Source organism: Scyliorhinus torazame, chromosome 2, assembly GCF_047496885.1.
Source record: "Scyliorhinus torazame isolate Kashiwa2021f chromosome 2, sScyTor2.1, whole genome shotgun sequence".
NCBI classification, from domain to species: Eukaryota; Metazoa; Chordata; class Chondrichthyes; order Carcharhiniformes; family Scyliorhinidae; genus Scyliorhinus; species Scyliorhinus torazame.
The window spans coordinates 81,238,103-81,252,371 of record NC_092708.1 but is presented as its reverse complement, the minus strand read 5'-3'; the positions used below and the strand labels follow the sequence as shown (position 1 = coordinate 81,252,371).

Genomic DNA, 14,269 nt, shown 5'->3' with positions numbered 1-14,269 from the left:
CCGCGCCTGGGAGCAGTCTGTACAAAGCAAACCCGTAGTTAAAAATCCCGAAGAAAAGCAGGCCAACACAGATATACAGGCAGTTAAAGTGCACCAGAACCCCGCATGGGTAAATGAAGGAAAGAACAGTCCCCCACAAAAGAAGCAATAAAACTTCCAGGACACTTAGGCGCGCAGGCAGCAGAACTTGCAGCCATCGCATACATAGTGGAACACCCAGATTCCTTCCCCAGCCCAGCAGACATATACTCGGACAGCCTCTATGTCTGCAACAGCCTTACGGAATTCCTGCCCCTGTGCAAAGCAAGAGGATTTGTTTCCGCAGACGGAAAACCCTTCCCTTCAGCCCCATTGCTCCATCACATCTTAGAGAGAGCACAGAACAGGACTTTTGGGATAGTCAAAGTTCGAAGTCACCATCGTTCCTCCCCCTCTGGAAATGTAAAAGCTGACGCATTGGCTAAAGCAGGTTCCAGACGCGGGTATTTTTGGACACCCCCCGAAAGCGCACCAGTGAATGCAGTTCAGGTCTCGCAGACTAATATCGAGGAATTAGTGCAGGCCCAGAAGCGGGACAGCAATCTCAGGGAGATTTTAAAAGGAAACTATCCAGCACCCTACGAGAGGTTTAAAAATGCCCTGACCACACATGACGGTGTGGTTTTAAAAGACACCCTTTATGTGGTTCCTGAACAGGACAGGAATCAACTGATTTGTTTACTCCATGACGGTCATGCACATCAGGGAATCGATCCCACTACAGCCCACCTCAGGCAGCTCTGCTGGTGGCCGAGTTTAAAAGGCGATGTAAATCACTACATTGAGAATTGTCTTATCTGCGCCCAGAATAATCCGGACAGATATGCCAAAAAAGCTCAACTCAGTCACACCCGACCCATTAATGGCCCCTGGACTAACCTCCAGATTGATTTTGTAGGACCATTGCCCTCTTGCAGGAATGGTTATAAATATGTACTCGTGGTGATAGACCCGTTTACAAAATGGGTGGAAGCATTCCCATCCAGAACTAACACGGCAAAGACCACAACCAATATTTTGACCCACCACACCTTTACAAGATGGGGGCTCCCCCGCAGCATTGAATCCGACCAAGGTTCCCATTTTACGAGACGCGTCATGAAGAACGTCCTCACGAAATTTGGCATAACCCAAAAATTCCACATTGCAAACCACCCCCAGTCGAGTGGTATCGTGGAGCGCATGAATCGGACCCTAAAATCCACCCTCAGAAAAATGGTCCAGCAAAACAACACCACTTGGGACTCAGTCCTCCCTTTTGCGCTGATGTTTTTGCGCAATACAGTTTCAACTTCCACAGGTTACACGCCACACACTCTCATGACCGGACGCCCCATGAAAGGCACAGAATTTTTATTAGGATTAGACTTGACCAGCCCCGAAGTGACGGACCTCACACGCGAGAACACAGTCAAACAATTAGTGGATAATGTTAAAACGGCTCAGATAGCAGCCACAGTGAAATTGGGCAAAAGAAAGAAACAGAGCAAGGCTTGTTTCGACAAGACAGTGCATGCGACTGAGTTCAGTGTAGGACAGCAAGTCATGCTCTCCGTATACAACCCCAGCACATTCCTGTCACCAAAGTACTCGGGTCCGTACTCCATTGCGGACAAAGTAAACCCTTCTGTATACAAGATAAAGTACCCCAACGGTAAGACTGCGTGGTTCCATATCAACCAGCTGAAGGCATATGGAACACAGTCTAACCACTCACACCATGTCATGCTCGACGCAGCACACCTCACCCCACCCACAGCCAACGTAACCCTACCATCCCCCAACACGGCCAGCCCAGCCACGGACTCGACCTCGACTCCACTCCCGAAATATACACTCCGCCCCGGAACGTCCACCGACTGCAGCAGCAGAGACAGCGACTGTGACTTGGACGATAGCCACAGCACGCCTCCCTACTATCCCCATGCAACAGGACCCCCACCCATTGAATGTGACCATGATTCGAGTGATCTCTTCATGATCACTTTCCTAAACAAACCCCTCCACCGACCACCGACCTACAATGACGACCCCGATTCCGTCCCCACAGAACTAGACACCACCTATTGGCACAGACACCACCTATTGGCACAGAGACAATTCGTACAGACTCGTCCGGAATGACAAGAGCGATCCAAAATCATACCAAGCAGCCCTATCAGCCCTGATACATTCAAGAGTTTGGCATCCGGGAGAAGATGCGACCTTGAGTCTGACTCCCAAAACGAGAACCCCTTTGCGACCCTGTTCGCAACCGATAACTGAGGTGTCCAGATGATGTTCCAAAAGGAACCGCTTGGGAGAAAACGGTGTCCTTTCTGATGGAACCTGCAGCATGTTTTATGTTGTTTGTAGTGTTTGTTAAATGTTGTATGTCAGACGTTTGTTAAATGTTGTATTTCCACGGCCCCACGACACCACCGATCTGACACCCGCTGGCAGTCAGAGAAACTGGTTTGGCCAGACACTAGTTCAGAGGAACTAGTTTGTCCGCAGAGACTTGTAAATGTCTCAGACGTTCAGCGGAACTCGTCTGTCGACAGACGCCCGTTCGTAACTGCCCTTCAGGTTCGAAGGTAGAACCAATACGGCAAACCCCCACGATGACTATATTTCTTGCCCGTTCTTGTCGGTTGCTCAGGCAGTGGAGAAACGGCTTGGGAACCCCCCTGCCTGGGAACCCCCCTCTGGTCAGCTACGCTCGGGTAGGGGACACACGGCATTGGTCGCCGTCCTACCCGGGGACTCCATCCAACTCTTACCCGTCACGGCCCATACGCACCTCATTTTGGAAAGTTTTAGTTCAAAAAGTTTTGTTTTGTTTCAGGTAACCCTTAGGTTGCCAACTATATGCTATTTACATCCTCAAACATTTGGATGGTAAATCGCACAGTCTGCGAGATGGCTCGCACTGGTTCATTATTTGTAAGTGTGTCTTGTCCTGAAATTCGGATTTTGAAAAAAAAAATGAGGGAGCCACACATAGTGACCAATTATAAAGGGAGTAATTGGCACTAAAGGACAGACAGACTATCGTATGAGATGTTAAACCAAGATAGTAACAGACACTATGCTTGTTTCCACAGAACTCCAGAAGCTCCAGGACAGGAGAAGAGAAGAGAAGTGAAAGAAGTAGAACCATGAGGACATCCTCCGCGTGGTTCATCGTTATAATGGACATTTGGTTGCGCGCGAACGCGAACCCCGTGACCTCAAGCCCCCCAGCCGTTAATGATTAACTTCCCCACAGTACCCAGAGCCCAGTCACCAGCGTCACCACACCATCTTGGTGTGCCAGGTTTATAACCTGGTACTTCCTGTCCTACTTGATAGAGTCCGTATTGGTATTGGCGATACTCTGCTGCATCGTGCAGACTATCCGTCTGAGAAAATGGAGAAGGAGAGCCTACCGCGCTCGCACCCCGGGATATAGGATCAGATCCCCTATTTTCGGATACGACCAGACCCCCGCGATCTGTAATAAAGAGCATTCATTTGCGGTTTTATTGTAAATAAAGAAATGTAAAGAAATGTTCATGAGCAATTGTACGATCCTGAGCTTGACTGCCAAGCCAGGAAAAATGTGTATAAACTGCTATGATTTTGTTTGTATGGTTGAGGAAGTTAGAGTGATGAAATGTTTAAGTGAGTGTAGTGTATTAAGAATAGTTAGAGGTTCCCATTTTCTTGTTTTGTAATGCATGTCCCTGTTTGACATAGCGCCCCATAGAATTGTCAGTTGAACATTTTTTGCATAGTTATGGTCAGTGTAGAGGCCATGAAAGAAGTGCTAACCGGGTCAGGTAATGAAGACAACGCAGTTATGTGATCCTTCACGCTTCGCGTTAAGATCACAAGGAGGGAGTGTAGCCACCTAAATTGGCCAACTCCCGATTTAAAATGGCAAACGGCAAAGGCTGAAGGGAAATTCAGCCAACACAGGCAGAAACCAGCAGGTGCAGGTTTGCTGTGTATTTAACCCTGCAAAAGCCCAGACAGCATCGATACCAGCGACCATCAGCATAATAATGTAGCAGCCATCTACATACTAATGAGCAATCCCCGGGAACAATAGCAACATTTGGGATACACAAAACTAAGCCAGATTCCCCGGCGCCAGCAGGAGCCAACACAAAAGAGGTTAACGAACACCTCAAGACCGCCCATCGATCAGGGAACCGCTCCAATATTGGAGAAATCGAACCAAGCGATTGGAACAAAGTCCAATCACCTAGAACTAGGTACAGGGTCCGCCCCGAAAGGCGGGAAGCCCCTGGGGACTATAAAGTTAAGCCCCCAAGTTTAACTCGCTCTCTTCTTCCTGCCCGGGTCACCCAGCAACGCGAACCAACCTTGACCATGACCAGTGCAGTGACCGCCAAAAGCCCATAAGTCTTAATTCAATGCTCGCTACGAGATAGGCGCTCCTAGCTACCAATCCGTATATCCAAGTCAATATAAATTTTGATAGTTTTATGGTTTACCTATTATATAGTGTGACCAAATCCCGCAGACTCCGAACCCGAATGAAAGGTCATTTGTTCCCCTGACCTGGTGGGCCAGTCCGAAGTTAAGTACAGGCCTGTTAGTTGTAGAAGTAGCTTAGATGTAGAATTTGTGCATGAGTAGCGATTACTGTGTATAATAAATGTGCTTTGATTTGAATCTTACTAATCGGTGTATTGAGTTATTGATCATTACTTGGACTTGAACCTCGTGGCGGTATCATAAAGATACCTGCCAACTCGAGAGCAAAGGTAAGAAAACAGAGCAATTGAACAAACCGAAAAGTTAGCAACACCCCAATTTGGAGAGAACATCCATCATGTAGGTGTGTGATATTCTGTCAATGGCCTTCTGGTGAAAATTACCATTGTGAGAACCCAGTGTGCAAATGAAAATAAACAATGCTTTCAAATGGAGATTGATCTTACCATTGTGCATTGCACGGTAAAGTTAGAACAGAATAAAGGATTCTGAGATCTTGTGACTTGGTTCACTTTTTTAAGAAAGTGAGGCAGAAATTTCAGTGAAGCAAAAGCCTATACTTTGTAACTGCTGTCTTAATTAGTAGTTGTCTTAGGGTTGTCAACCCTGGCTAGACATATTCTGGAAGACACTATCACACGACCTCCTACCTTCAACTACCACTGTCCTGGACTCCTGCCATTGTCTGTTCACAGAGCCCAGCCTTCCCGAGGCTTTTCAATGTAGCCCGGTTTTGACATTTACAAATTTGGTCACCCTATATAATAGGTAAACCATAAAATTGTTGTCACTGATATGTATCTACCTTCTGACAAATCAAGGCAAGATGAGAGAAACCCCAAAACTAAGTTGTCAGAAAGAAACTATCAAAATTTATATTGACTTGGCCTTGGACTCTTTGGGCAGAATTATATGCTCCCAGCAGGCAGATTTGCAGGTGTGGGTTGGGAGCAGGGTGCCTGTAAAGTGCCATGGGTGCGTTCCTGCTGCCTACTCATCTACCCCCGATCCTGCCACAATTCCATGAGTGGCAGGGAAGGCATAGGGCAGCCCACCATCCAACTGAAGCCCTTAAGTGGTCAATTAGTGGTCACCTAAGGGCCACTTGCGGCCTCTACTTCTATTTCATACATGGAGGGTTGAGGCAGGTGACAGATCGGAAACCCAGCAGGTCACACAGCTTGGGCCATGGATGGCCTAGGGAATTGCAGAATTGTCACCTTTGTAGGCCCCTGTTTCTATAGGGGACAATGCACAAGCTGCAAAAGCCCCTACATTTAACCTCCCCTCCCCACCCCAATCACTTCACCCCAATGCCTGAAACCCCTCACCCTCAAGCAGCCAACCTCCCCGCCAATGGATCCTCCACACCAAATGTAAAATCCAGCCCTCAAAAGTACTTTTGCTACCAGCAGCATTCACCCCCATTCAGAAGGCTCTGCTACACCCTATCTGGAATTGATTATGTTTTTTTTTGGCTGAGCAGTGGAGGGGGGCGGGGGGGGGGGGGGGGGCGGGGGTGGTTGCGGGTGCGTGCGGTGGGGGGGGGTACACATTTCTAATGAGCTGAAACTATACGATTATTAAATGTCGGAGTTTTTTTATTCCTTTGACAAAGATCGGTTAAAATCATGTCAGGTAAGAAAAGTTGAGAAAAAAAGGATAATGTACCTAAGTAATTTTTCTAATATATTTTCTAACATTTTATTTGATTCTATTTTGTTTGCAATAGACTGTGTTGGAGAGTGGGATAACTTGACATGCTGGCCCTCCGCCTCACTGGGAAACACTGTTGCTCTACCCTGCCCCAAGGTGATCTATATGGTGACTCATAAGCAAGGTAAATAAAACAAAGACAGTACTGTAGATTAATTTTGTATTCTGCAGATTTTTTGCTAAAATTATCACCAGCATCAAATAGGCCACGATTATTTAAGTGAAATTAATGGCTCATTTAAATGTGATTACCTGGAACACACCAGGTGCCGCGGGTCGGGTGGCTCCCAGCGTGAAGCCTGATTTGGGTCCCGGCGCATTCCAGTGGGAAAATTGCACCCAATGGGCGAAATTCTCCGGGATCGGCGCGATGTCCGCCGACCGGCGCCAAAAACGGTGCAAATCAGTCGGGCATCGCGCCGCCCCAAAGGTGTGGAATCCTCCACATCTTGGGGGGCCGAACCCTAACTTTGAGGGGCTAGGCCCGCGCCGGACTGATTTCCGCCCCGCCAGCTGGCGGAAAAGGCCTTTGGTGCCCGCCAGCTGGCGGGGAAATGACATTGCCGGGCGGCGCATGCGCGGGAACGTTAGTGGCCGCTCACGGCATCCCCGCGCCTGCGCAGTGGAGGGAGTCTCTTCCGCCTCCGCCATGGTGGAGACCGTGGTGACGGCGGAAGGAAAAGTGTGCCCCCACGGCACAGGCCCGCCCGCGGATCACCCCCCCCGGGGCCAGATTGCCCCGCGCCCCCCCCAGGACCCCGGAGCCCGCCCGCGCCGCCTTGTCCCGCCGGTAAGGTAGGTGGTTTAACTCACACCAGCGGGACTTCGGCCCATCCGGGCCGGAGAATCGCGGGGGGGGGGGGGGGGCGCCAACCAGCGTGGCACGATTCCCGCCCCCGCCGAATCTCCGGTGCCGGAGAATTCGGCAACCAGCGGGGGCGGGATTCACGCTAGCCCCCGGCGATTCTCCGACCCGGCGGGGGGGTTGGAGAATCTCACCCAATGTTTTCCTCCTCATTCCTCCGAGCTTCTATTCAATGGAATTGTCTGACACATGAGACAAATGCCCCTGGGATTCTCCAAAATATTGGGCAAATTTGGTTGGGTGTTTACCGTTGGATTTTGGGCTAGTTCCAGACCTGGATTCACCCACACTTAGTCATTTTTTGGGGCTTTGGGCGTTTCAGTGTACAACTGATTCTTCAGATCAACTGACCTTCACAGCAACTTGTTGAGTTTTACTTCTATTAATTTCAATTCCATTTGATATGTATTACGTTTGGATAGTAAATTGGAAATCTTAGGGTTTCATTTTGTGGGGAAATGTGGGTCCCTGCAACATGATCAATGGTCGGTGTTTAATTTTCAAAATGTGCCATTAAAACAAAAGAGTTGGCATTTATGATGTTCTTTTGATCTCCTCATCATGACCCAAATGGTTTTCCATCAATCTTTGTTTTTGAAGTGTAGTCACTGTTCTCATAAGGGTGATGTGAGAGCCAATTTATGCACAAGATTGCATAAACAATAATGGAATAAATGAGATTGTGCATTTTAGGTGCCATTTGAAAGATAAATGTTGGCCAGAACACCAATACACTAGTTCTGCTCTTCTTCTGATAGTGTTTTGGAATCTTTACATCTAACTCAGAGGGAACATGGGTCGTCAGTTTAATGTCTCTTCTGATGGGCAACATTTACAATCCACTTAAATACCAGCCTATTACACTATGTGCTCAAGTTTCTAGGGCAGGATCTGAAATCACAAACTGCTGATTTAAAAGCAAGAGTGCTTTCAATGAGTCAAGATTGACAGCTAAGGGCCGGGATTCTCCAAACCCACACCGGATCGGAGAATCGCCGGTGACACCAAAAATTCCCGCCACACCGCTCCGACGCCGGGACATGATTCTCTGGCGACCGGAGAACGCCGACGCGGCGCCGGTCGGGGGCCGTTAATAGAGGCCTCCACGGCGATTCTCCGTGGTTGACCGGCCGAGTTCCCACCGAGTTCAGCCGGCGTGGTTCACATATGGTATCACCCGACGGGAGCTCGGACCCGCGGCCGCGGTGGCCGTCCTGGTGGGGGGGTGGATCAGACTCCGGGGGGCCTCCACGAAGGCCAGGCCCGCTGTTAGGGGCTATTGATCGGCGGGTGCGTGCAATCCGGTGGGGGGGGCCTACCTTCCGCACCAGGCTGCTGTGTCACTATGCACAGCCGCCACACGCATGCGCCAGTGCGGAAAGGGCTGCTGCACGCATGCGTGGACCCGTGCCGGTAGTGCAGGGGCGCGTATCAGTGCCAGAGCTGCGCGGAGCACTCCGACGCAGTGCTGGACCCCTGTGGGCCACTGAATTGCTGGGCCAAGAGGCCTGTTGACGCCAGCGTGGAACACTCCGGTGATTACGCCGGCGTCAGCACTTAGCCGGGATTTTGGAGAATCCCGGCCAAGAACTTTAGCAATATTTGTTAGATCTTCTGTGCGGACTTACGGAACCAACATACTGACATACCTCTAGTATAATGAGTGCACTTTTGTCCCAGATGACAGTGCTGGGGGTCAGTTCATTTCAGCAATTATTTTGCATTTTTGAGAGGTTCACAACTTGTGGAGGAATCTGCCTCTTGCAGAGTGAAATCTTGCAAGTTTGCAACTTTAAAGACAGCAGCTCAACTTGAAGCAGATGGAATCGTCTAATGGTGAGTAGCCACATTTGGAAGCTAATACTCAAGACGTTATGAACAGTTTTCATCCCTCTTTTCGTGCATGTTATTCTCCAACAGAATGCTAACAATTGAAGGATGATGGGTTATCAATAGCAGTTTGTATTTCCAATGCCATTTTCTAAACTCCTAGTACCCTGATCAAGATCTATTTCTTATTTTTGTCAGGTTTCATTTACCGAAACTGCACAAACGAGGGCTGGTCTGAAATGTTCCCTGGATACAAAACAGCTTGTGGATATGATACAAAGTATTTTACAGACCTTGTCAAGGTATGTATATAGTGTCACAAATGTGCAGAGTGAACATGCTCAGCATCTCAATCAAAATGCTACAATGAACATTTTGTGACTTTTACTTTGGCTCGACTAATGGACTCTAATCTTCCATTCTGCATTTGCAATGATATTAATGAGGTAGGCAACAAAATTATATAAAACATGGTAGATATAGTTGAATGTATTTTTTAAAATGTTATTTATTTGTATTTTTACAAAGGTACCATTCTATATGAATGTGATGATCATATACACAGTGGGACACAGCACATCCTTCATATCTCTGTCCATAGCTGTAGCAATCCTTGGCTCATTTCGGTGAGTGCAACTTCAACAGAATTGGTATTAATAAAAGTTTGGATTGCTGAAAAAAAGACATGTTGAAGTCTTTCATCTTGAACTCATCAGGACACTACATAGGAATACCGATAAGGGGGGGAAACATTGGTTTATACTGTGTGAGAAGTGCTGATTGATTGGCACATAGACTCTTATTGGCAAAGGCATTGCTTTGGAAAATGCACCAAGTGACTCACAGTTAACTGTCAAGCACTGTTTGAAACCAGGCAGTTTGACCATGGTTAGTCAAGGCACTGCCCTGAGGAATTGTGGTAGTCACCACTGATGTATATATTGTAGAGAGAATGTCGGTGTAGGTGCTTTACAGTAAGGCCCTGTACGACAGGTATGGGGGTAGTTCCCTGCCTGCTGGCTCCGCCCAGTAGGCGGAGTATAAATGTGTGTGCTCTTCATACAGCAGCCATTTCGCCAGCTGCTGTAGGAGGCCACACATCTTAGTGTAATAAAGCCTCGATTGCACCCAACTCATGTCTTAGTGTAATTGATCGTGCATCAGGAATGAGTCAACAAATGGTTCTCCCTTATTTTGTCTAGCTGAAACAGGTGCAATGTGTATGCATGTTCTTTCTGTCTGTGAAGAATAGAGCCCTGTGTATTAATATATGTAGCTTCCAGCAAACGCAAACGTGAGCCCAACTGACAATCTTAAATTGATTGTCAGCATAATTCTTAGCATAGAGAGGATTATTTAGCAAATGTTGTCCAATCGTAGTTTCATGTTTTGCAAGCATGAGCTGGTTGGTATGGTCTGCACCCTGCCCATTGCGAACAGCGGCTGGGACCTTATGTTTGATATAATTTGCCAGTCTTTGGGGCTTGTGGCCTACATACTTAGTATCACACTGTGGTAAACACCACTAGTGTTATATTGAGAAAGCAGTACGTGCGTTCCCCAACCGGAAACCATGGCTCAATCGCGAGATTGACTCCCTACTGAAGGACAGATCTGAGGCGTTCAAGGCAGACGACCCTGACCTATACAAGAAATCCAGGTACGACCTCCGCAAAGCCATCCGGAATGCCAAGAGAGAATATCAAACCAAGCTAGAGTCACAGACAGACTCTCGGCGGTTGTGGCAAGGACTAAACAACATAACGGGCTACAAAGCGAAACCGAACAGTATCTCTGGCAGCAGCGCACCACTCCTCGATGAACTCAATGCATTCTATGCTCGGTTCGAGCAGGTAACCAACAATCCGCTAGCGAGTGCCCCAGCAGCCCATAATTCACCCATACCCACCATCATAGCTTCCGAAGTCAGATTGGCCTTCCTGAAAGTGAACCCTCGGAAGGCGACGGGCCCAGACGGGATCCCTGGTCGTGCACTCAGAGCCTGCGCAGACCAGCTGGCAGAGGTATTCACGGACATCTTTAACCTGTCCCTACTCCACTCCGAGGACCCCACCTGTTTCAAGAAGACCACCATCATACCGGTACCAAAGAAGAACCAGGCAACGTGCCTCAATGACTACCGACCAGTGGCCCTGACTTCAGTCAAAATGAAGTGCTTCGAGAGGTTGATCATGAAGCGCATCACCTCCATACTCCCAGAACGCCTTGATCCACTGCAATTCGCATACCGCTGCAACCGGTCCACATCAGACACCATTTCCCTGGCCCTACACTCATCCCTAGAGCATCTCAAAAACAAGGACTCCTACATTAGACTCCTATTTATTGACTACAGCTCCGCCTTCAACACCATAATCCCAGCCAAGCTCATATCAAAGCTCCAAAACCTAGGACTTGGCTCCCCACTCTGCAACTGGATCCTCGATTTTCTGACCAACAGACCACAATCAGTAAGAATGAACAACAACACCTCCTCCACAATAGTCCTCAACACCGGCGCCCCGCAAGGCTGCGTACTTAGCCCCTACTCTACTCCCTGTACACACATGACTGCGTGGCAAAACTTGGTTCCCACTCCATCTACAAGTTTGCTGACGATACGACCATAGTGGACCGGATCTCGAATAATGATGAGTCCGAATACAGGAAGGAGATAGAGACCCTAGTGGAGTGGTGTAGCGACAACAATCTATCCCTCAATGCCAGCAAAACTAAAGAGCTGGTAATTGACTTCAGGAAGCAAAGTACTGTACACACCCCTGTCAGCATCAATGGGGCCGAGGTGGAGATGGTTAGCAGTTTCAAATTCCTAGGGGTGTGCATCTCCAAAAATCTGTCCTGGTCCACCCACGTCGACGCTCCCACCAAGAAAGCACAACAGCGCCTCTACTTCCTTAGGAAACTAAGGAAATTCGGCATGTCCACATTGACTCTTACCAACTTTTACAGATGCACCATAGAAAGCATCCTATCAGGCTGCATCAAAGCCTGGTATGGCAACTGCTCGGCCCAGGACCGCAAGAAACTTCAGAGAGTCGTGAACACCGCCCAGTCCATCACACGAACCTGCCTCCCATCCATTGACTCCATCTACACCTCCCGCTGCCTGGGGAAAGCGGGCAGTATAATCAAAGATCCCTCCCACTCGGCTTACTCACTCTTCCAACTTCTTCCATCGGGCAGGAGATACAGAAGTCTGAGAACACGCATGAACAGACTCAAAAACAGCTTCGTCCCCACTGTCACCAGACTCCTAAATGACCCTCTTATGGACTGATTTCATGAACACTACACCCTGTATGCTTCATCCGATGCCAGTGCTTTTGTAGTTACATTGTATATGTTGTGTTGCCCTATTATGTATTTTCTTTTATTCCCTTTTCTTCTCATGTACTTAATGATCTGTTGAGCAGCTCGCAGAAAAATACTTTTCACTGTACCTCGGTACACGTGACAATAAACAAATCCAATCCAATCCAATCCAATCCAATTGTACGTATTATGGCACTGCCCGTATATTACAGGCAAGACGGTAAATCCCTGCCTGCTGGCTCCGCCCAGCAGGCGGCGTATGAAAGTGTGTGCTCTCCTGCGCTGCTTCCATTCTGGTTCCAGCTGCGGGAGGCACAACAACTTGTGCAATAAAGCCTCGATTGTTTCACCATTCTCGTCTCGTGGTAATTGACGATACATCAATTTATTGCACAAGATTTTAAAAGATGGATCTCCTAATCAAGCCTGATCGCCTGCAGCTGAGCCCTCACGCAGCCAACGCCACGTCTACCTTCGACCACTGGCTAGCCTCCTTCGAAGGCTACCTCAGAGACGCCACTGAAGAACCCTCGGACTCGCAGAAGCTCCAAGTCCTCTACTCACGGGTGAGCCCTGAAATTTTCCCCCTCATCCGGGATGCGCCCACCTACTCCGAAGCGATGACGCTCCTGAAGGGACATTACGTTAAACCGGTGAATCAAGTGTACGCCAGGCACCTCCTGTCCACGAGACAGCAACTCCCCGGGGAGACTCTGGACGATTTCTTGCGTGCCCTACAGATCCTCGGTAGGAACTGTGACTGCCAGGCAGTTTCGGCAGTCCAGCACACCAAACGTTTAATTAGAGACGCTTATTCCACGGGTATGAAGTCTACGTACATCTGCCAGCAGCTACTGGAAGGGGGTACGCTTGATCTTGCGGAGACTAGGCAGTTCACGAACTCACTAGAAGTGGCCTCCCGTAACCTGGAGTCCTACACCCCCGACCGCGCGGCACCCTCGTGGACATCGTGGGCCCCACCAACTGCCGACTCCAGCTCACCGCAAGTCTGCGCCGCGCGGCAGCCAGTCAACTCTGGGGGGCCCAAGTGTTATTTTTGCAGACAAAACAAACACCCCAGGCAGCGCTGCCCGGCGCAGAACGCAACGTGCAACGGGTGTGGGAAGAAAGGACACTTTGTTTCTGTTTGCCACGCCCGGTCGGTCGCCGCTGTTTCCAGGCCCGGCATTTCTACACCCCCCACGTGCGACCCAGTGGCACTGCCATCTTCTCCTCCGCAAGCCATGTGCGGCCCGTGGGCGCCGCAATCTTCCCCACCGCAAGCCACCTGTGGCCCGTGGGTGCTGCCATCTTTGATGCCGCCCGCCATGTGTGCCCCGTGGGCGCCGCCATCTTCGGCGCGTTTTGGACCGCGTCTCAGGACCCCTGCTCGTCTGGCCATTTGCCGCCTACTGCCACCTCCGCCACCGCTGATCAGCCCGGGACCTCCCAACATCTTCTGCAGCTCACCTCCATCACCTTGGACCAGTTTCGGCCCGGCATCCTCGCGACCGCTACGACGATGGTGAAGATCAACGGGCACGAGACGACCTGCCTCTTTGACTCTGGGAGCACAGAGAGTTTCATCCACCTCACTACGGTAAGGCGCTGCTCCCTCCCGTTACACCCCGTCACACAGAAAATCTCCCTGGCCTCCGGATCCCATTCCGTTGAAATCCGGGGGTACTGTATCGCGACCCTCACCGTCCAGGGCGTAGAGTTCAGCAACTTCAGGCTCTACATCTTCCCCCACCTCTGCGCTGCCCTGTTACTTGGCCTGGATTTTCAGTGCCATCTCCAAAGCCTTACTTGGAAATTCGGCGGACCCCTGCCCCCCCTCACCGTCTGCGGCCTCATGATCCTTAAGGTCGATCCACCTTCACTGTTTGCGAACCTCACCCCGGACTGCAAACCCTTCGCCACTAGGAGCAGACGGTACAGTGCCCAGGACAGGACCTTCATCAGGTCGGAGGTCCAACGGCTTCTGCGGGAGGGGAT

At 49.6% G+C, this 14,269-nt stretch overlaps 1 protein-coding gene across 2 annotated transcripts in view; it reads left to right on the top strand.

The window, feature by feature from the left end:
* The window catches only part of LOC140388764 (secretin receptor-like), an 84,102-nt gene that overhangs the window by 15,825 nt on the left and 54,008 nt on the right, over positions 1-14,269 (top strand). For both annotated transcript variants that reach the window (XM_072473168.1, XM_072473167.1), the window contains exons 4-6: positions 6,260-6,367; positions 9,137-9,240; positions 9,467-9,564. In XM_072473168.1, coding sequence (XP_072329269.1) covers positions 6,260-6,367; positions 9,137-9,240; positions 9,467-9,564 — 310 coding nt within the window. The remainder of the gene's footprint in view (positions 1-6,259; positions 6,368-9,136; positions 9,241-9,466; positions 9,565-14,269) is intronic.